The 22,668-nt window shown below is 45.0% G+C and overlaps 2 protein-coding genes across 4 annotated transcripts; one reads left to right on the forward strand and one right to left on the reverse strand.

The window, feature by feature from the left end:
• Nucleotides 1–750: 750 nt before the first annotated feature.
• ABHD1 (abhydrolase domain containing 1) lies at nt 751–10,372 on the forward strand. 2 transcript variants are annotated; one of them, XM_081940361.1, is made up of 10 exons: nt 751–941; nt 4,421–4,581; nt 4,706–4,885; nt 5,068–5,113; nt 5,322–5,434; nt 8,497–8,670; nt 8,804–8,852; nt 8,963–9,128; nt 9,204–9,472; nt 9,965–10,372. In XM_081940361.1, exons 1-9 carry the CDS (start codon nt 870–872, stop codon nt 9,440–9,442), a joined length of 1,200 nt encoding a protein of 399 aa, XP_081796487.1. In that variant the 5' UTR covers nt 751–869; the 3' UTR covers nt 9,443–9,472; nt 9,965–10,372. The 2 variants fall into 2 exon arrangements, with proteins under 2 accessions (XP_081796487.1, XP_081796486.1); XM_081940360.1 differs by having other exon boundaries at nt 9,204–10,372.
• Nucleotides 10,373–12,938: 2,566 nt separating this feature from the next.
• On the reverse strand, nt 12,939–18,013 carry PREB (prolactin regulatory element binding). 2 transcript variants are annotated; one of them, XM_081940359.1, is made up of 9 exons: nt 17,660–18,010; nt 16,871–17,078; nt 16,432–16,649; nt 16,178–16,258; nt 14,755–14,879; nt 14,503–14,676; nt 13,951–14,023; nt 13,519–13,669; nt 12,939–13,408 (listed from the first exon to the last, which is right to left on the reverse strand). In XM_081940359.1, the coding sequence occupies exons 1-9, from the start codon at nt 17,792–17,794 to the stop codon at nt 13,314–13,316; spliced, it is 1,260 nt and encodes a 419-aa protein (XP_081796485.1). In that variant the 5' UTR covers nt 17,795–18,010; the 3' UTR covers nt 12,939–13,313. The 2 variants fall into 2 exon arrangements, with proteins under 2 accessions (XP_081796485.1, XP_081796484.1); XM_081940358.1 differs by having other exon boundaries at nt 12,939–13,669; nt 17,660–18,013.
• Nucleotides 18,014–22,668: the final 4,655 nt, after the last annotated feature.

The following is a 22,668-nucleotide window of genomic DNA, read 5'->3' on the forward strand; positions in this document are numbered from 1 at the left end:
TAATTATAATCAATAAATTTAATAATAAAGAAAACGAAGGTTTAATCTTCTTCTACTCATATGTTAGTGTGGAAGTCGAAGCTTCACCTGGCAAACATGACAAAGATGTTCAGAATCTTCAGAGGTTCTGTTTATTTTCTTGGAAGTGAAATCATACAATAAAAGCCCCCCTCTTCTATTTTCCCTGATGTCTGGATTAGCTTGGTGTGGACAGTCTGGTCACTTTAATGCTTTCTTAACAATCGTTTTTCCAGTAACCTAATGTTTTATTTCTCCTCTGTTCCTTCTCTCCTTATTGCCTTAGCTTAGAGGGGTTTTTTCCCCCTCATTAGTCTCTCTATTCATTCTCTCGATTCACCCCCCACCAACTGACCATTCTCAGGAAATTTGGTCCCGTCTCCTAGACTCGTTTTCATGCAAAGCAAGACCGGAGCGGACACGATCGGGATGGTAGGGGATGTTGTAGATTCAATAAAGTAAGTTAGCCCGTTACAAGGAAGCGTTTAGGAAAGATCGCCGCGGATTTTTCCCTTCCCTCCCCAGAAAAACTGAAATAGCACGAAAGGCGGCAGAAGTCCAAGGACGTTCCGTTCAGCAAACACCTGATCTCTGTCTGCCACGGGAGATCTGACTTCCAGCCTTTTATTTCGCCCGGTGCCGGGTGGGGTGAACGGGCATGCCCATCACAAAGATGGCCGCAGCGGCTATTGGAGCAAAGGCGGCCGCTCGTCACAAAGGGGGCGGGGCCTGCCTTTGAGGGCTGTGTTTGACTTTTGTATTCGCCTTGTTTGCTGTAAGCGGTGCTGCCTTTGCCTGTCCGGCGGCTGAGCCTGATTCCGCCGACGAGGGAGGACGAAGTCAAGAAGACGATGCTGGGACTGTCGCTATTGCTGGGCTGCAGCACCGGTTGGCTCCTGTACTATTGGGCGCGCGTCCCCAAGGTCAGCTTTAAGCACCGGTACTGCAGTTTCTTTGGGCACGCTGAAGGGGCGGGTTAGGGGGGGCAGGAAAAGTTCCCAGGCAACGAGCGGAGCGGCTTCTGAGTCTTTCTTTCCTCGGGGCGATGGAAAATAAAAATGACTTGATTTCCCTGAAGTTTATCAGAGGGTTCCCACCAAACTCCAAAACGGAACCCAGGACTTTTCTCTCTTTCTGTTAGCCCCCAAAGCAAGGTTCTTTCTCTGACCCCGGTTTCCATCCTTTCTGCCTTCTACTGCCTTACTAACAGGGGTGCCCTTATGGAGGATTGCCAGAAAGCCACTCAATTGAAGCATTCTGCACTTATACGTGTCTTTTTCTACTCTTGCTACAGGAATAATTAGGAACAGAAGCTCCTCACCTTTCTTTCTTTCTCCCACCCACTCTTGTTTTTTCCACCTTCATTTTAGTTGTTGAGTGTTGGCATGTTCTGGCCATAATACAATTGCCTTTGTGTTGTTTTCTTTTTTCTATAGAATATGCATCTTCTCATTCATGGATATACAAACTGGTTTTGGGTTGATTTTTATCATACCTCTAGCCAAAAGCTCTCCAGGTATTTAGTCTGTTTGCAATTACGCCCTTCCCGTGGGTTGAGATGTGCTTGCTTTGGCTGTCAAGAATTACTGTGCAGATCAGTGGTGGGTTGCCCATTTTTTACTACTGGTTCGGGTGCACTCAAGCGGGCGCGCAATGCTTTTGCTCATGCACAGAAGCATCCAGGCGGGTAGGCGGAGCCTCCCGTAGCCGTTACTACCGGTTCGCCCCATCCAGATGCCTTTGCAGCTTGGTTAACTCACTATATAAATAGTTCGTTTAAATTTATATTCTGCTTTTACTTTGTACAACTGAAGGCAGCATACATAATGTCCCTCCTGTTTTCCCCTTAACAACCATGCTGTGTGGTAGGTGGATCTGAAAGAGAGTGCCTGGCCCAAGGTCACCCAGACAGTCTCAAGGCTAAAGGGAAGACTATAGAACAGGGGTGTCCAAACTTGGGAACTTTAAGACTTGTGGACTTCAACTCCCAGAATTCCCCAGCCAGCATGGCTGGCTGGGGAATTCTGGGAGTTGAACTCCACAAGTCTTAAAGTTCCCAAGTTTGGACACCCCTGCTATAGAACTCTCTGTCTTCCAATTTCTAGTCCAGCACCTTAACCTTAACATCACACTGGTTGTAGGGAACATGTTGGCCTGGACCGCTGGATCAGTGCTCCATCAAAAGCCAAGATATTCTAGATAGCCTCCACTAGAAAGGCTACATTTCACAAAAACAAAATTTTAAATTTATTGATTCAATTTCTATAGCTGCCCAGGTGTACAATTGAAAACATATTATTAAGACACCAAAAAAACTATAAAAACAATAGAAACATCAAAAATAAATATATATAGTACGTAACTAAGATACTGGGCCAGTTAGCAAGGCAGCCAGGAAACAGAATCCTGAACACATTCAGCATTTCACGCTCTGGAACATAGCCAGGTTTTTAGAGCCTTATGAAAGGCTAACAGGATTGTGACCGTTCTAATCTCTGAAGGAAGGACCATCCATATAGCAGGGGCCACTGCAGAAAAAGCCTGTCTTCTAGATCAGCACCATTCTTTGGCTGACAGAATCTGCAGGATGCCCATTCTGTTAGATTGGGTTGGATGGGTAGAGACTTTGGAAAAAGGCAATCCCTCAGGTAACCCAGTCCTAGGTCATGTAGGGCTTTAAAGGTGACATCCAGCATCTTGAATTGCACCTGGAAACCCAGCACTAACCAACGGAGCTCACACAGAAGTGATGTTAAATGTGTGATATATCTGGCACCATTTACTACCCGCACAGTCACATTCTGTACTAGTTGGAATTTCCAAATGCTCTTCAGGGGCAGCCCTATGTAGAGCATGTTACAGTAGTCTAAACGAGAGGTTACAAGGGCATGGGTTACTGTGAGCAGGGCCTCCTAGTCTAGATACAGGTGTAATTGGCATACCACCAAAAGGTGTGAAAAAAACCTTCCTTGCCACAGTTGCCACCTGCTTTCTGACCAGGAGCCAAAAGTCCAAGATTGTGTAGCAAGTCTGTCTGGGATAGTGAAACCCCATCCAGAACTAAAGATGGAAGAAGTTTGTCTCTGGAGTGTCTAAATATCCACAGCCACTCCTCCATCTTGCTAGGCTTGAGTTATTCTCTCAACATTATTATTTTTATAAACTATTTCAGGTGGCAAATATACATAATATGTATGTTTCTCCCTTCTATTTTTCCCTGTAACCACCCCCCTTCGAGGTGAGTTTTGCTGAGAAAGAGTGACTGGCCCCAAATCACTCATGCTTATGGTAGAACTAAAACTCACAGTCCCCTGGTTTCTGATATCCAGAAGATATCCATGCAGAGTTCAGTGTTTTACATTCAGTTGAACCTTGCATTACAGGCTGAATTTTAAGAAACAGTAGTTATTTATCGTATAAGGACAGACGAGTTGCCTGCTCAGAAACAGATCCTTGGATCCTATTACAAATTCTGAACTATGCATAATCTGGGCTGCGCCTTCATTGCTTTGGTTCTAGGGTTGCAAAATTAGGGCATATCCTTCAGAGGGATCATCTTCTCTCCAATTTCTCCCTCCCAGAAACCTGGCAGAATGACCTTCAAAAATAATTCCACAGGTGACTATTTTGAGTGTAATCTTGATGTGCCAGCCTGCCTGCCCACATAAACATGTATTACGTAAGAACAAACCTAATGGATCAGGCCAATGTTCATTTTCATCCAGTAATTTATTTTTTACAGTGACCAACCAGTTGCCTCTAAGATACTCACAAGCCAAAGAGGCAGATCTACCTCTCTCAGCCATCATTCATTTGCAGCTACTGGTTAGGGCAGGCAACTCCCCACCCCTGAGATAACACTAAGTCTTCCAGTCCAAGGAATCTTCAGGCTTCCCTCCATGAATTCACTCAGTTGTCCTTGAAAACCATCCATTAGTTGTCATCACCACATCCGGGTGAAGAAGTGCTTCCTTTTTTTAAAATGTTCTAAATCTTTTCCCACTCAGACTCATTAGATGGCTTCTGGTCCTAGCATTCTGAGGGAGGAAGAAAAATGTATTCTTATCTCTTATTTTAACTGCTTTATTCATCCCTCCCCCAGTGTTTTTTGAAGCTAGAGTGTCTTTCTTCATGCAGCAAAAGGCATTTCAGTCTTTTGATAAATATGATTGATTTCTACTGTACTTTTTGAAGCTCTGTTTTATCTTATAATTAAAAACACTCTTTTATTAGCTTCTCGGGGTACTGAGAAAAGTTTTTGTGTGTGTGGGAGACTTTAATTTGCAAATGCTTTCCTGCCTTGTTGCCTCAGGGTGATTCACCTTCTCCACAAGTAGAGGACATCTTGAGTTTGATTTGTTTTTCAAGTTCACTCTCTGTAATTCCACTCGTTCCTTTGCAGCGCCCACTACTGGTGGCTTGTCAGCCTTTCCAGTCCTTCTTGGAGAAGTATTGTCCCATCGTGAAGGAGACATTCTATCCTACACCATGGTGTTTTGAGGGTCGACTTCAGACCATTGTCCGTGTCTTTATTAAATCCTGCCCATTTGTCTCCTACCACAGGTGGGTCCACTATGAAGGAGGGAAGCCATTGCTACTTCTGGCTATTGTTGGGTTGAGGGTAGTGGAGATGAAACTAAGTGCCATTCTGTCCACATTTTGCCTCATCTTTTTACATCTCATTCAGTGAATTGCTGCAAACTGCAGATGGAGGACAGCTGTTCTTGGATTGGGCTGATCCTGATGATGGGACCCATCCTGAGCCAGAAAATTGCCCCATTGTCCTGTTTTTGCCAGGCTTGACAGGCAACAGCCAAGAGACATACATTCGGCATTTGGTACGCAGCACTCAGAGCCACGGCTACAGGTGAGAATCACAAAAAACAAACCCACACCCGATATTTTGAAATTTGGAGAACTGGATTTGTTTCACTTTAGATCAAGTGTCACATTCATTTGGGAGTTCAGTTCTGTTTGAGTGGTAATCATGGGGTTGTATCAAAATGAAAATGATGTCTTCTTATGGAAATTTATCATTATCCCTTCCAGGGCTGTTGTGTTTAATAATCGAGGGTGCAGAGGAGAAGAGCTGCTGGTAAGAAATATTGCAGTGTAGCACAAAATTGTTTGTGTGTACAGGTTGGCAACTGAGATAGGTACAAATCCTTTTAATTACATGGGAAATAAGGGCTTGTCTGTTACAGGTAATCCATACGCACGTAGAAGCATCTCTTTTAGAAGAGGCAGCAGTTTGCTGCTGTTCAGGACTGCTTTTCTCCCATCCATGTCCCTCTTATTTTCAGACGCACCGGGCTTTCTGTGCCACCAATATTGAGGACTTGGAACTGGTAGTGAGCCACATCAAGCGCCGATTCCCTTGTGCACCACTGATGGCTGTTGGCATTTCTCTTGGCGGGTGAGATTTAGGTTGAGCAAAGGAAAGGAAAATGAGGAAGCATAATTTTCTGACTCTGAAGGAGCATACCAGGAAGAGGCAGTCTGGCTCTGTATTTCACATTATCCAAGATTCGTTTAAAGATATTGTTCTAAATATGATGATCTCTCTATCATCACCATCATCATGTTCTTCTTCCCAAACATACCAGTTTATTTCAATTTATATCTCACCAATGACACATTTTCCAGCCGCATCTGCGTCGCCTAAGATACACACACAGACACACATACTTACAGACATTAAGGTGAACAATCTTCAGATTCTGTGTGATTTGTTTCACCTATTTCATGCACCTAAACATTCCTAGATTGTATCACCAATATATTCAGTACCACAATTTTCAGTAGCCTGCGTTCCTGCAGTTTGCTAAAATAAGGGGCACCATGTGTGCATAAAGACTTGTTACACCTATTGGGTGCTTTTAAACTTCCCAACCAACCCCCCTTTCAACAGAGCCAAAAGCCTATAACTTTAAAATGATTATAGGACAAAAGCTTTGATTCTGCTTCAACATAGCTGAAGGCTCATATAAGGCACCAACCTCTACTAAATGACTTTCCCTACAGATATACATTTCCCCCCAACCTGCTGATGGTAGCTTTACTTTTTTATCTGGGACAATGCTGTTTGATTTTTGCTCTCACCCCATAATTTGCATAAGTCCTTGATCGTTTGCAAGGTGTGTGCAAATGTATGACTTCAACAACACTCTATTCCCTGGATTTCATCAGCTTTGTAAATTGCTGTAAGCTCCCTTTTTAGATGAAAAGCCATATAGAACAAAGTGCATCACAAATTGTGAGGTGTGGACAAGAGAATGACTTCAGCAGCACTGTTTATTTCCTGATTTCATCATTCTTTATAAACAGCTGTAAGCACTTTATTTAGGTAAGAAGAAATGCAGAACAAAGTCCGTTTTTTTAAAAAAAGCTGTAAAGCAGAGTCATTTATTGCAATAATGTTCCCAATGAAAATGTAAATCTTATTTTCCCTTGCATCAGTACATTCACACCCTATGTTCCTGCTCATTGAGCCCAACAAGCTGATTTTTTTGTTAGCTTTTTCAATGGCCTTTCCTAACCCCATGTCATCTAGAAGCCAGACTGCAGTTATAGGACAGATGTGCAACCTTTATGTCTGATAATTTAATGACAATGGAGCAGGAATGATCACTTTGGGGGATTTTTTCCTGCATGGGGAGCAAAATCAGTTCTAAACCAGAGGCATTTTAATCTTTCTAAAGATCAGGCTAATGTTATTGTGATTCAAGAGCTTTTGAAGAATAAAGCAGATATAAATGCTTGTGGCACTCATTTCAACCCTTAGCCCTCCCACAGAAAAAAATAAATAAAAGCAAATGTTTTGTGGGCTACAGATGAGAGTATTGACTGCATGTAGGTCAAAGACTGCCTACTCCTTATGTAGATACTCTGTGTGGAAAACTAGAGATGAAAATCTCCATGGAGGCTGTTTTTTCCTTCCCAGTTGCTCAAGGAGTGTCTGATTGTTTATCTCAAAGTCCAAGGGGCTATTGAGAGCCAATGAAACAGCTCCTGAAAACAGCCTCACAGAGCAAATCAGTTTCATCCTGTTCTTTCATTTTGGAACCAATTACAGAGCTAAAGCAAGGCATTTGAGATAAGACTTTGTCCCTAATTGATAAATCTAGATGAAAGGCAGCCCCGGATGTCTTGTTTGCTCAGTCATGTTGGCAAGGGATGTGAGTCAGCAGCACCAAACACACTTTTTCTAGAACATAGTAATGCAAAATAGGAACTTGCCTCTGATATTGCAAATTTCTACTATCTTCTTAAGGAATAGTTGCCTCTTAGGGTAAAAAGTTTTCCATATTCAGAGAAGCATTTACTCTTAGTTAACTATTTAAGGAGGCATCTGGGCAGCATTTCAGTATACCGTGTTTCCCCGAAAATAAGACAGGGTCTTGTTTTCTTTTGACTCCCGAAATAAAAGCTTGGCCTTATTTTCAGGGAGGTCTTATTATTTTGGAGGTGCAGGAGGCAGTGAGCGTGGTTACATCATGGCTGCGGCTGTGTTGCAATATTTTCGGGGAGGTTTATTTTTGGGGGGAGGGCTTATTGTACTGCTTGCGCTCAAAAGTCTGATTGGGCTTATTATCCGAGGAGGTCTTGTTTTCAGGGAAACAGGGTATATAGATAGATTTTTTAGTTAGAGATGAAAACCACAGATGCAACTTGCTTGGACAGAGCCCAACTTTGGTGTTGCAGATCTACTTTACCACTGACTCTAACTTGCTTACACAAAAGGCCCCGAGGCCTATAACATTTTGAAAAAGCAACCAAATATATTTCTGAAGATGCCATCACATAACTTATTTCTAGGCCGCTTAAATATTTTAAATCTGTCTTGTTTTCCCCCCCCCATTAGAAATAGATCCAGTTGAATCTTTTCATAATGCTTGTTTTTGCAACAGTAAGGTGCTAAGACTCAAATGCTTTTTAAATGAATAGCCAGGAAGTCAAAAGAGGTGTGATTGTGTACTTGCAGCCAAGCTGGTTGGGAAGCCTGTAGAGAATGGAAACTTTTGAAGGGCATCAGATTAAGGGAAGCTGTCAGGTGGGAATTTAGTATAGATAGCTGCTCTAAAAGTAGCTCAATCCAAATAATCTCTTAGGGATTTCATTTCTCTCACATCCTCTGCTGGAAAGAGGTCTATTCCAGAGGATGATATTTGAAACTGTCCAGGGAAGAACAGTAGAAAGTTTTTAGCTTGAATCTTTCATTGATGAAGAGTTTTCTGTCACTTGAAGGCTATCTTGAACTTTGATCTAGCAAAACATGTTCTTTTAATAAATTCCAGGATGGGAATTTCTTTTTAAAAGTGTAGCATTTATTATATGACTCCTGAATGGAATAATGCAAAGCTTCAGGTAGGCATTTTTTTCAGCTCCCAGCTGTCTTTTGATTTAACCATAAAGGGATGGGAAGGAAGAAACTATATCCCAACCCAGCCCAAAGCCACTCAGATTCTCTTTTGACAGGGTCCTGGTGCTCAACTATCTGGGGCAAAAGGGACAGGAAGCTGGGCTGGTGGCTGCCATGACTTGCTCAGTGACCTGGGACTCGTTTGAGACGACCCATTCCCTTGAGCGGCCCCTCAACCAATTCCTCTTCAACCAGTACCTTACAACCAACCTGTGCAACTTGGTCAAACGGTGAGTGTATGTTATAATGGGACCTTGCCTAGCTCAAGATTGAAAACTTAGATAGGTGAGCCCCAGATCTGCCAACTCAGGCAGGTATCACAATTACCTTCCAGAAAATCTTAGTCTCTCCTTTTCCTTCTAGGCATAGAAAGGTCATTGAAGGGAGATTGGATGTAGACCATGTGCTGAAGGTACCATCACTCCACCCTCCCAACCTTTTCTAGGCCCAAGCTCTGCTCCATGCCTTGACCCTTATGTGCTTTATCTCTCTTCTTCCCCACCGCTGGGTTTGCTCTCCCAGGCTCGCAACATCCGTGAATTTGATGAGCGCTATACATCTGTGGTCTTTGGTTACAAGTCATGCCAGGAGTATTACCAGGAAGCCAGTCCTTCCCAGAAGGTGTGTCACCTACGAGTGCCAGTGTTGTGCCTGAATGCTTCAGATGATCCCTTCTCTCCTCAACATGGTGAGTCCTATACTTTTTCTGGGGTAGAGAACGATCACTAGGGAGCCTGCTCTGATTTGTTCCGTCTTCTTCCAGCTTTCCCCACAGAGACAGCACAGCACGTGCCTACCCTCGCCCTCTTAGTGACTGCACGAGGTGGTCATATTGGCTTCCTAGAAGGACTCCTACCTCGCCATCAGGGTTACATGGACCGTGTCTTTAATCAGTTTATGGATGCTGTTTTCAAACATCAGGAGGAGCTGGCAGCTGTAACAGTAGCCATGGGAAGCCAACAGCCTGAACAGAACTTAAATACAAAGATGATCAGCACATGATCAAGAATCAAACATCCACCACACGGAAGGGTGAATATGACCTCCCTTAGAGAGATGAAATGACCCCTCTGAGGCAAAACTAATTGCACCACCATGCACAACATCCTTTCTGTTCTCTTAGGGTACCCATTTCCTTTCCCAAAGGACTCCTAGTCAGATTCTCCTGCTATGAATAGCAACCACATATAAAAGATGCTGTAATGATGATCAGCAGAATACAGGATTGGTTTTCCTAGCATTTGGGCCTATGGCTATTCCATATATGGAACCAGCTGTTCCCTGTGGTTTTAATTCCTCCATCCTGGATTCTCTTGTAGAGAACAGTTTTGTGTGCTCTATGAAAATATTTGGCTAAAAATTTAGGCAAACCACATGTAAAAGAGTGGGTTGTGACTCTGTGAACTATACTATTACCAGACACTTCATCCTACAGTTCCCTTCTCCATTTTCGGTCTTTCTCCCAATCAGGATTTGCTGCAGTTGGGAAGGTAACTTGTTAAATACTTTAATTCTATCTTCTAGAACTCTTTCTGTTTCTGCCTTGGGGAAGAGTTAATCGTGTGTGGCCATTTTCCTCCTCTGAAAAATCAGCTACAGTACTTCCATTGAATGAAACCTGGTTCAATCTTTCCCAAGAGAAGACACCCTAGGAGAGGGGCCATTATTTTGGTTTTGGTAAAAAATAAAGTTCTCTTGGTCACGCTTGAATCCTGCAGCACAATGGGACTAGTTTGCCACTGCCCTCTTCTGGTGTGATTTTCCAATTTCCTCGTCTAGCTGCATCAATTTCCTGGAGGGATCTCATCCGTGTCCCGACTGAATCTGTCCAAGACCAGCCAATATTTACTTGCTGCCGACTTCTACAATAACTTTTGTTATCTAGACCAGATCAGTTCACATCTAGTAAAAGCACATATTTTTTCCCAATAAGATGAAAAACTGGGCTATTGCATTATTATACAATTGAAAAGGTGACACAACAGAATGAAGTCATAAAAGCTGGTCATTTAGAAAAAAAATAAGAGAAGTTACTGCTGTCCCTACTTTCAGCTAGCATGTTGGGGACTCAGGAAGGGGAAGAACAGAAAAATAGTGCTATGTCACAATACATACTTATTGCTCAAGTTCCTCCCAATCCGGTAATATGGCTGCAAGCAAGAATGGTTACAACACAGATATCTACATAGATTCAACCATTAAATATTGGGCGAAAGAAAGATCTGTCACCTAAAACTCTGGAAATCATCTGTTAGTAGACAAAGCCCTGGTAGATTACTTGACTGCGTAATGTTATGTTCTCTCAGTAGCTTCTGAATTTAAAAAAAAGAAATAAATTTCAAGCTACCATTATCATACAAATCCAAGCTGTGTATCAGGGCAAATGTAGACTTAATTGCAGACAGAGTTCACATTGTCCTTGATCAGTGCTGGCGAACCTTTTTGGCACCGAGTGCGCATGCACACACCAGGAAGGTGAACTTCCGGTTTCTGGCCTGTGCATGCACTTCGGCCACCTGGTTTTCCATTTTTTGGCATGCATGCACGCATGTAGACCAGGTTGCCGGTGCGCCTGCCAGAAACTGGAAGAGCAGCCGCCCGATGCACCTGTGCATGCCAAGAAGCTGATCTTCTGGTTTCTGGCACATGCATGTGCACCAGCCACCTGCTTTTCCGGTTTCCGGCGCACTGACCAGCTAGTCTTCACACCCGCGGGAAGTGTGCGTGAAGACCAGCTGGCCAGTGTGCCGGAACCCAGAAGAACAACGGGCGACGGCTCGCATGCCCAGAGATGGCTTTGCGTGCCACTTCCAGCACACATGCCATAGGTTCACCATCACGGTTCTAGATAATATGTTGCTGAATTGTGATTTACCAAGCTACAAATATCTGGTCTCAAACTAAGAAAAACCAGAGAAGCTGTATGGTGTAATGTGTAAACTAGGGCACTGAGTGGTGAAACTTTTCAAATGGTCTGAAAGACTCTGTGATCTTGTCAAGTCCAGATTCTCCCAATAGTCCTATTTTCCCCACCATAAAACTTTTGATGCAGAAATGTATTTTTTATGGAAGAATGAATCAACCAAGGACATGGCAGTCAAAGGGCCATTCTTGAATGCAGTGTTGTAGTTGTATAACATGCTTATCCCAAAACTGAAATAAGCAATCTTCTGATTTTGCCCTATACTGAACCATTATCTAGACAAATAACTTGAGCACACACACACACACACACACAAATCCCCTGAAAATGTTCACATGGTATCTAATGCAGTCATCATCTAGTTAAACATGTTAAAAAGACTGCCAAAAAAGATTGCTACTAACATAAAAATAACATATATGAAGGTCATGTAGCAACAGACCAACTATGGCTGACCCTCAAAGGCTACAAAATGCACTACTACCCTGTTTCCCTGAAAATAAGACCTCCCTGGATAATAAGCCCAATTGGGCTTTTGAGTGCATGTGCCAAAAAAGAGGCCTCTCTCGAAAATAAGTCCTCCCCAAATATATTGCAACACAGCAGCAGCCATGAGTTGACCACGCTCTCCACCTCCTGCACCTCAAAAATAATAAGACCTCCCCCAAAATAAGGCCAAGTGCTTATTTCGGGGGTCAAAAGAAAATAAGACCCTGTCTTATTTTTAGGGAAACACGGTAGACCCAAGACTTTCTCTACAATTAGGGACAAGAAACTTCAAGTTTCCGCTCATTTCATCTTCTCAGTTACTGGCTCACTCAACTGAGACATTATACCTGGACTACCAAGGAAGATTCATTCCCTCTCTTGCTTCCCTGATAAAAATGGCAGGAGGCAGAACCACCTATCCTAACATTCTTTTCAGACTGGGACCATTTTCAATTTTTTTGACTGGCAAATGCCAGCGTACTGTATCAGCAGTCATGTTTTTCACGTCTACAAAAAAGTGTTGACCTAATAAACACTGGGAATTTAAAATAATTGACCAAGTATGATATTGTTGACCAATTTTCAAGTCCCAAAATAAGAAATCAACCGAATGAAAGAGGGAGAATACATTTACACTTCATGGAAAAATCTATACTAGAGAATGCTTGAAGCCAGATGTTTGGCTGAAAATCTTTAGTTTTTCCATGAGAACAGCTATGACATAAGCAAACTGTAAACTATGCATGTCTATGAACACAAACGCAAGCATCTTTGCTCTATGTATCTCGGGGTCAAGCTTAGATGTTCTTGAAGCCTTGCTCAAGAGGGAAGGGAATCCCCAAATCCATAATCTTCTCCACCCCACCCTTATCTTACATATCTGCGGCAGAAAAATAAGAAAATAGCTTTATTCCTGTTAGACTTGATACCACAGAGCTATTCCAAATGAGCCTCTTGGTGAGTCTTCATGGAGCAGCTGCAGCCACCTCCATTTCTGGCCCCAAAGAACCCCTCTACTTTTATGACCTCCAGTTCTGCCCAAGCCAAAAGGAAATGGAGAAGTAACCAACAAGGCAGGCAGGAAGGAAATGTTCAGCTCCATCATTGTGTTTAATAATACAAGGTTTAAGCCCTGAGCTTAAACGGGAAATCTTTGCTCAGAGCAAATAATGCTGGAATGTTTCTCACAGATCAGTCAAAAATGGAGGAGTATAGTTCCTTCATCCCCATTCAGTGTGATGGGCTTAAGACAAGAATTTGCTCAAGGCCAAAACCTGATCAATGTGAGGTCCAGCCTCCAGTTTGGCCAAGTCCACCTGACCACGCACTTCACTAGGGCAACCATTGCCCTGGCTTCTGGGTCCCCTCTCCAGTCTCTGAGGTTAGAAAGGAGAAGATGTGTCCCTTACAGGAAGGGCAGAGAAGATCCAAGCTTTCCAGGAACCTCACCATGAAGAAAGATTAGAGGAACCCTGGGAAGGCCAACTGTAGTAACAGGACTGTGCCCACAATCAGCCCAACACAGAACAGCAGCAGCAGCCAGACGGGGAAACTCCCTGGGAAGAGAAAGAGCACTGAATCAACCAAGACTTTGTAGGAGACCCCATATTGGCAGGACAGGACTCCCATCCCACATTTAAATCCACCATCCCAGCTTTGAACATACGCCGGCAGGCAATCTGGTGCAGGCGGCAGCGGCTGTCAACTGCCACACTTAGGAGGGCTGCCTCGTTGCTCTTGAGCAGTTCTGGAGTCTCAGGCAGGAAGGCCACAGCAGTGACCACTATGCCATGCGCTTCCCGCACGTAATACAGCCTCTGGAGAAGTAGAAAGAAACACAGAATTGGAGGCAACCTGCCAGGGACTCTCAGGAGTCAAAGTAATCCTCTCCTTTCCCTACAGAGCCTGCTGCAAGATCTTGCAACTGTACGCATACCAGCCCTACGCCAACCATGAGTTTGAAATGCTGTATCAACATCCTCGCCCCTCACTCCAACAATGGCTTGCGCCTTGACCAGGATTTGTGTGTGCTGGGGTTGGCCCAGCTAGCTGAGTGTTATGTATACACAATCTGGGGGGGGGGGGGGTAAACTCATACCTGCAAAGAAAAGGCGACGAAGATGGCAACCGAGCCTGTGACAGTGCCCAAACCCAGGAATGTGCCTGTCTCACTGAAAGCATAGAAAGAGAGACATGTGCATTCCCCATAACATTCATGTACACCAATACATAGAACATTGTGTTTTAGAAGACTAGCATTTCCAGCTCCAGCCTTGAAACACCTAAACTAACTCTTTTGTTCAAGATGTTTGCAAAGTCTCTTCCCATTAATTCTACTGGCTATTTGAGGAGAAATGGATCTGAGAGGCTACAGTTTGCTATTATGGAGCTTCAGCTTCAGATTCAGGAACACATCTAACACCACCATTTTACAACGTATAGGCCAAGTTCATAAGACACAATGAACCACAAGTGGCTCAAGAGTGCTATAGCTAGCATGTTGTGCAAATCCAGTCTATATGGTTAAATTTAGTGCAAATGCAGAAAAGTTGCAGTTTAGTCAGTTAAGAGTGTTATGCAAAACAGAACCAGGGTTTCTCTTCTGTGAGGGTGGAACATAGGAAAATCAAGCATACAACAAAGTTCTCACCTTACAGAGAGGCATGAGACAACCTCATTGCCACAGGGACGAGTGAGCAGGGGCAAGAAACTATGTCCATCCCACTTGGTGATGTAGCAAGGAAGCGGACGTCGTTCACGCTTGTATGGGATTTGCACAGTGTACAGCCGCAATGCCTTGCCTTGGTCTTCAACTGCACCAAACCTGTGGAAGAAGGAAGAAACATCCAAATAGAAACTACACGTGTATGGTCCAGACCAACTGTCTATGTATTCCCCTTACTTGCAAGACTGGTAGCGGTAGGTCTTGTCTGGAATGCCTGGAAGATTTTCATTCCAACGCAGACCTGTCACCATCTGATCTCGTTGCCACACACAACACTGGAAGTCCCGTCCCACTGTCACCACCTGGAGAGATGTAATATGAGCAGCCATGGTCCCCAACCACCATTACTATCTCTTGCCCATAAAAACAATGCCAACCAGTCTTTACCCAGACAAAGATAAAAGAGTTTCAACTATTCCACTGTGCTTCATCAACCTTTTTGCATATGAGTGAGCATTATAGTCAAACTGTTCTCTGTCTTATAAATCTTTAATGGATGCTCTCTGTTCTCACGTATTTATTTGTCTCTGAACATTTTCCTTCCTTTTATCTTTCCTGGGAACTATCAAAGCTAGCAGCAACCAGAAATCTGATACTGGACTGGTCCCTGTTGGATTTAAAGTATCTTCCCAGTTTTCAATGGTATGCACATTTCATACACAGCAGCAAGGAGTTTGTGGTAGGTCTGACAATCCCTGCTTTTAAAAAGCTATTTCTTTTGATTTCAGAAGCAGTTCTGTGCAATGGAACACATGCTCCAATATGGAAATATTGCATTTTCTTGCTTTCTATGCCTTTTATTCTGTCTCTTTTCTCTATTAGTCTTTCCTTACACCAGAAGGTAGCAGAAAATGCTGTGGACTGTTAGAGGCGGCTACATAATTCAATGGTCCTCTACTCCAAGGCTATTCCACTTACCTAGATGAAGAATGATACATAATTCCTTCACACTCTCTTTCACATTACTCTTTTGAGCAAAAGCTATTCATCTATAACACTTACCATTATTTGTTTGAGCACGGCTAACTGAATAATCTATAATTGCCTAGATTCACATCAGCATGAAAGCTGGCTGGGTGTCTTTGGGCAAACTGGAGAAAGAAGATTTTCTGAGGGGTTTTGCCCCCTTTGGATGTAGGGGGAGGACTGCCACATGCTACCCTCTTATGGCAATCTTTTTACTAATTATCCTATTATTCCACTACCACTACTAAAGCCCTTAGGATTTAGAAATCCTTTCAGACTTGAAGGTAATGGCAAAATGGGGGGAAAATTCAGGATAGCAAAGAAATAAATTAGTTTTTATTAAATACCTTTAAAAAGAAATGGATTCTTTAAAACTGTTATTTGTGCAAATTATCTAAATCCTGATAATGTCTACCACTACACTACCTCTCCAGAAACTATTTCTATCCCTGTCTCCTTGGGCCATCTTCAATTCTGCTCTATCACTTGCTCTTCCCAAACCCTTCTCTCCTCTTGTTCTCTCATCCTGCTGGAATATAATCTGGGAAGATTGTGCAACGTTGCCTTCTCCATTGGGACCTTAGATCACTTCCTTTAATAAGCAGCAGAAACAAATAAATCCCAATCTTCTCACCTTGTTATCAGGACCCAGTGCTATATCCTCTATCTCACCATTGTGTGCCTGGAATTCAAGAGTTTTTTTCATGCTGGGAAACTGTAAGAGAGAAGAGATTTACCATCACCTCCATGTCCACACTCCTAATGTACGAAAGAAGTGCTTTGCAACCCAAGTCTTCCTCTCCCTCTCTCCACTACTGTAGCTCCAGACCAAAACCTTGCTCTCCAACACACAACAGGCCATTTCTTCATTTCCCCATACAGGTGTACCTCCCAGACTCGCAGGAAACCATCCACGCCACCAGTAGCCATAAGGGTATGATCATCACTGAAGCACACAGCTTTCTGTAGAGTATCTGGGCTGGTGTCTGTTTGGACACAGTGCAAAGTTTCCACTGCCACCTCTGTCATCTCCCTGTGTGTATTGCCATTGCTTTTTTCACTGGGGACAGGGGCCTTGCGTCTTCGTAGATCCTTGTCACCAGCACCTAAAGGCATAATGGCACATAAGGAAATATTCCACAAACCTCTCTTGACCAGCGGCTCCCAACTTTCCTCTCTCTTCTGCATATCTTGTCTGTTTTCAGCATCAGCAAGATTTGTAAGTATTGCTGTTTCCATTTTTCCACTAGTTTTTAGACAGCTATTGTTCTGAGCCTTAATATATTAGGAATTCAGTTCTGTAGCTAAATAAATGTTAGGTTCTCACCTGTTTTAGCACTATCGCCGCTGCTGCCACCTGTTTTCTGCCCAGATTTAAAGAGCTGGAAACTCAGGATGTGGCAAGTAGCATCCTGCCCTGCAGCAATAAAATTTCCTGCCAGCGCCATAGTCATGGTGGCCCGGGTCTCTGTGTCATGGGCATGTAGCAGCGATGCAGATAACTTGCCATCTCTCCAGTCCAGCTGCAAGAAATGCTTGGGGAACAAAATAGGGAAAGGAACGATGATGCACAACTACCCCTGCAAAACGTCCTTCTTCCTTACCTACCCAAGGGCAAATCTTGCCAGGGATGACAAGATTTGTCCTTCCTTATCATTGTACCAAAGAGTGGGTACACAGAGGGCACAACTCCCCCCCCTTCTTCAAGCATGGTTTTGTGCTTGCCTGAAAGGACAACCATAGTTTCTGCATAGGCACTGCAAGGACATTAAAGTTCCTGCATAGACCACCAAGGGGAGTGGTCCTTTTCATGTTTTCCTTTGGAGTCTATCTAATGCTCCCTGTACTCCAGACCAAGGAGGCAAGCTTCACTTTCCTGGGTTCATGATTTTCTTCATGCACTGTTTACACTGTGCACTTCAAAAAGCAGCTTCGTCCAATGCTGCACAAACCTTGTTCTGACAGTTGCAGCAAACACCACCACCCCTCCCCATTCCCCTAACCGGGTGATGGGGGCGCTGCTCTGTAGGGGTAGGAGGGGAGCTCCCGGCCAACGCACAGAAGGCGAATCCGAGGGCAGGAGGAGGGCTGTGCCCTACTCCCGTAGTCTCCATACCAAGCCATTCGTGATCCCCGTCTTGGCGGCGCCGCCTCCCCCCGCGATCAGCGCCAGTCCAGCTTCACGGTGTATGCGGAGGGCATAGAGCGGGAACGGAGCCCGGTAGAGCTCGGGCGGCCGACGACGGGGCATGGCTGGATGAACGAAGCCGGGGGTCAGCGGGGTCAAAGGTCAACTCATGCCAATTCCGCACTAAGCTGTTCTTTCCTCGGCTCCCCTCCTCTCTCAGCTTAGCTCACGGTACAACAGCGCTTTGATCTCGACTAGGCATGCGCAGACCGACCTCCTTGACGTGGCGCAGGCGCACAATTCTCAGCACACGTCGGCACAAGAAGGACGGGCTGGCGAGAAAGCCTTCGGTTGCGTTAAGAGGCAAAAGAAACATCCACGTCGCCGCCGCTTGGCGTCTGTAGTTCGGGCGGAAGCCGGGCAAAACACGCAATGTTTAAGAGGCGGAAGCATGTTAATGAGCTGTGCTCCATTTTCTTCCTTAAGGAGAGGCTTCCGACGTCTTAAAGCGACGATTGCTGGAATTAACGCCGTGCTAATTTTTGCGCGTGCGCATCATGCATTTTGTAAATTCCTCACTGTAGTAGGAAAAGTTCCCATGAGTGGAATTAGAAACATGTTTCCTTTTGTATGGCCGTAGGTTTATATAATGAATCTTGGAACATATTCCGCAGCATTTCTATGTAATCTTTCCTTAGTCCTCTTTCTGAAGACTATATACTTCGCGATTTCTTGTTTTTGGACCTGACTAGGTGGCTCAGTGGCTAAGACAGTCGATCAGAATGGTCGACAGTTCAGTGGTTCGAATCCTTAGTATAGATCTGCGTGAGCAGGGGGTTGGACTAGATGACCTCGAAGATCCCTTCCAAATCTGTTACTGTTACCTTAGAATGATGTAGCTATTGTAATTTTTTTAATCCATTTAAATCACAACCCAAGAGATGGAAGGAGCCAAGGAGATAATACCATCCTAAGAGCCCAAAAACACCTTCACTTCCCAGCTCCAAAACCCTATTTGAGTCAGGATCACTGTTAGATACTTGCTCTAACTACAGTGGTTTCCCCCAAGGTCCTCTGTTCCGGGAACAGAGGTTTAATCCTATTGGTTGAAGGGTCTGACAGCTCCCTATAAAAGGGCTGCTGTCAGACTCAACCTTCGCTGGATTGTTTTCACTTGTTATACTTAATAAAGAGCTGTTGTTACCGTTAAGCCTATGTGTGCCTATCCATTATCCAATCTAACAATCACCAATAACTTCCAAGGTATCACTAGGGCCTCAAGTACAGTTGGACTAAGAGGACCATTTTTAAAAACGTGTACATTTGATTTATATTCTGACTTTCTTCTCAGAGCTCAAGGTGGGATCCATAGCAGAGTTGTCTTTTTCACAACCATTTTGTCAGATCGAACTAAAAATTAATGAATGATCTAAAGTGACCTAGTTAGTTTCCATGGTTGAGAATGGACTCAAACTAAATGAGACATATTGTGTTAGATCGGGTAAAGGAAAGACACACTCAGGCTTAGGCAGCAACAGCTCTTTATTAACTCTGAAACAACTATATACAATCCAGCGAAGGTTCAGTCTGACATTCTCTCTGCCTGACCATTAGAGGCCGGATGGAATGAGTGACCAGGGCATGTTGATTCCCTGCGCTGCTAAATAGGTCTCGAAATGCATAGCCGTAAATTGGGGGCCGTTGTCAGAGACCAAGACATCGGGCAGGCCGTGGGTGGAGAAAAGTCTCTGCTTCTGCCGTGGCAGAGGTCATGAGGACTACTTCTAGCCATTTCAAGTAGGCGTCCACAACTACCATGAAAGTCTGGCCGTGAACTGGGCCAGTGAACTCTATGTGCACCCTAGACCATGGTGCTTGAGGTCGCTCCCACTCCTTAGTGGACGCCTCTGGGGGAGCTGGTCTGGACTCCTGGCACAGTGTGCAGGTAGCCACCCATTCTTCTATCTCCCTGTCCATGTTAGGCCACCACACGTAACTCCTGGCCAAAGACTTCATCCTGACAATTCCCGGATGCCCTACGTGCAAAGCCTCTAATACTGCAATGCGCAGTTTAGATGGAACAATGACCCAGTCCCCCCACAGTAAGCAACAACTTATTACAGACAGTTCATCATGTTTGCATTAAAACATTTTAAATTCAGACCCGACAGGCCTCTTGGGCCACCCCCTCCACACCCAGTTCAAAACCTGTTTGAGTGTAGAGTCTTTTGCAGAGTGGCGGGCAACGTCACTAGACGAGACAGGACCAGTCTCTAGGCAGTCAATGAGGAGGACTGGCGTCTCGGGGGTAGGGTCTGCAAGCAGTTCAGGCAGTGGGCATCGACTCAAGGTGTCACCAAGCCCCAATGTAGAGCCAGGTCAATGGACAAGGCGATAACTGTAGGCCCCGAGGAAGATTGTCCATCTGGTCATTTGGGGCGACAAAGAAGCAGGAGTAGGCCGGTCCCCAGCCAGCAAGCCCAGTAGTGGTTTGTGGTCCATGATGAGTTCAAAGTCACGGCCGTAGCTGTACTCGTGGAACCTTTTAACGCTGGCGACTGCAGCCAGAGCCTCACGGTCCAGTTGGCTGTAGTTCCGTTTGGCGGTAGACAAGGTTTATGAGTAATAGGCGATGGGCGCCTCAGTTCCATTGGCATGCAGTGGCTGAGGACGGCTCCGACGCCAAGCAGGAAAGAGTTGCACGTTAGAACAAGTGGCAGGGTCTGGCTGTATTGGACCAAAAACGTGTCCGCTGACAGCAGTCTCTTTACCGTGGCAAATGCGGCTGCTTCGGCTTTGCCCCAGGACCACTTTGCATTCTTTGCGAGAAGCCAAAGTAAAGGTTCAGCAACTGTAGCTTTCTGCTTGAGAAAGAAACTGTAGAAGTTAAGGAGCCGACGGAACTCCTGCAACTCAGTCTGATTGCGAGGTGAAGGAGCATCCTGGATTGCCTTAATTTTTTTGTCGGTCGGGTGAATCCCAGAGCCGTCGATGAGGTACCCTAGGAATGCAACCCTTGGCATGTTAATTTGGCATTTTTCCTTTTTGAGGTGGAGGCCTTTGTCTCTGATTCTGGCCAGAACTGATCTCAATCTTTTAAATAATTACGCCTTATTTGCAGCCGATACCAAGATGTTATCAAAATAGGGGACGACTCCTGGAATTCCCTGCAAAAGCCGTTCCATGACGCTTTGGAACAGTCCAGGGGCGATACTAACTTCGAATTAAAGGCAGTTACATTTGAATGCACCCCCGTGAGTCACAATGGTTTGGGCCTCCGCCATGTACAGACAACTGCTGGTATGCCTGCACCATGTCTAATTCTGCGAAAACTTTTCCGGGGCCTAATGAATGTAGTAAATGCTGTACAATGGGTACAGGATAAGTGCTTTGTTGCAAAGCTTTGTTTATCGTGCACTTGTAGTCCGCGCAGATGCGGACAGACCCGTCAGACTTGACAGGTGTCACAATAGGGGTCTCCCAGCGTGCGTGATCTACCGGCTCTAGGATTCCCTGGCCTATCAATTTGTCCAGTTCCAAATCAATTTTAGGGCGGAGAGCAAAAGGTACTCTCCTGAGTTTCAGCCTGATGGGGCCTACATTGGGGTCCAAATTAAAAGATATTGGGGTCCCCACATACTTACCTAGACTGGTGCCGAAGATGTCCTCAAACTCCTTAAGGAGTTCCTCAGTGCTTTCGTTTGATATGGCGTTGATTCCAGTCACTTCTAGGCCCAGGGCTTCGAACCAGTCAATCCCCAGGAGGCTCTGCAGATCTCCGTTGACTACTGTCACTGGTAGCTGGCTGCAGAAGGTCTTGAATTTTACCCGGAAGGTGCCCTGGCCCACGATGGGGACTTTGGTAGTTCCCCTGGTAGTCGCGAAGGTGAATGTCAGGAACCCGTAGATGCTGCTTCTTAAGGCTAGGGATAGCCTGCTTGAGTGCTGCCCAAGGCATTATGGTCAAGGATGACCCAGTGTCAATCTCCATTTCACATGGAGAGTCCTCAATGAGGACTGTGACTTTCAGCTTTTTTGGCCACTTCGTGCGGACTTGGCCTATGGAGGCGTGGTAGGTGACTCTGGTGTCGCCTTCTGTTCACCGTGGTGGCAGCTGCCATGCCCCTTGGTTGGGCCTCTGCTGGCGGTTAGGTCAGCTTCTGAGCTTCCAGGTTGTAGCGGGGTGATCGCTTTTGCATACCTTGGCGATGTGCCCTTTTCGATTGCAGCATTGGCAGATTGCGTCGCGGAAACGGCAATGTGTTCTGAGATGGTCTCCTCCACAGCCGGAGCAAGGTGGGAAACATGGTTTGAATTTTCGCACCACCTTGGTGCGGTCACTGCGCATGTGGTAGCTGTCATCTTCACTCTCCGAGCCTTCGGGCTCTGTACCCTCGCGATGCATGCCTGCGCTCTTCCGCATGCTTTTAGGACTGTTTTGGCGCTGCAGGGTTTCTGTAGATTTAACGGCAGACTCAGTGGCCCTGGCTTCGTCTAGGGCAATTTGGAGCGTCAGATTAGATTTCGCTAGTAGTCTCCTCTGCAGGCCAATGTCTCGAACACCGCATATGATGTGGTCAAGTTCAGTTCACCAAGATCTCTAAACTCGCAGTACGCTGCAGCCTTTCTGAGCGCCGCAATATATTCATTGATGGATTCACCCTCTTTCTGTTACGAATGTTGATTTTTTCCGGCCTTCAGAAAGGCCCATGAGGTCGTTGGCTTCGAGGAAGCAGTCGAACCTCAGCATGTAGGATTCCCAGTGCTCGGTGACTGGGTTGTATGGACTCGGTGGGCCGTGCATTGACATCTTGTGTCCCTGAGCGCATTTGAATTTGTCCCTCAAAGATGGCTGCTTGATGCCGCGCCAAGCTCCGGGCTGGATTTACTTGCTGGATTGTTGTGTTCTTTTTGTTTGCCTAGTTGTCTTCCAATCCCACCTTTGTCGCCAGTGTTAGATCGGGTAAAGGAAAGGCACTCAGGCTTAGGCAGCAACA

This window comes from Natrix helvetica (genome assembly GCF_964273705.1).
Source record: "Natrix helvetica genome assembly, chromosome: 2".
NCBI classification, from domain to species: Eukaryota; Metazoa; Chordata; class Lepidosauria; order Squamata; family Natricidae; genus Natrix; species Natrix helvetica.

Coding starts and splice junctions, on each gene's coding strand:
- ABHD1 (XM_081940360.1), top strand. CDS start 870: ATGCTGGGACTGTCGCTATTGCTGGGCTGCAGCACCGGTTGGCTCCTG. Junction 942..4,420: donor ATTGGGCGCGCGTCCCCAAG/GTCAGCTTTAAG, acceptor GTTCCTTTGCAG/CGCCCACTACTGGTGGCTTG. Junction 8,671..8,803: donor CTGTGCAACTTGGTCAAACG/GTGAGTGTATGT, acceptor TTTTCCTTCTAG/GCATAGAAAGGTCATTGAAG.
- PREB (XM_081940358.1), bottom strand. CDS start 17,794: ATGCCCCGTCGTCGGCCGCCCGAGCTCTACCGGGCTCCGTTCCCGCTC. Junction 17,079..17,659: donor CGGGGATCACGAATGGCTTG/GTATGGAGACTA, acceptor TTGTTCCCCAAG/CATTTCTTGCAGCTGGACTG. Junction 13,670..13,950: donor TCGTCGCCTTTTCTTTGCAG/GTATGAGTTTAC, acceptor CTACTTCTCCAG/AGGCTGTATTACGTGCGGGA.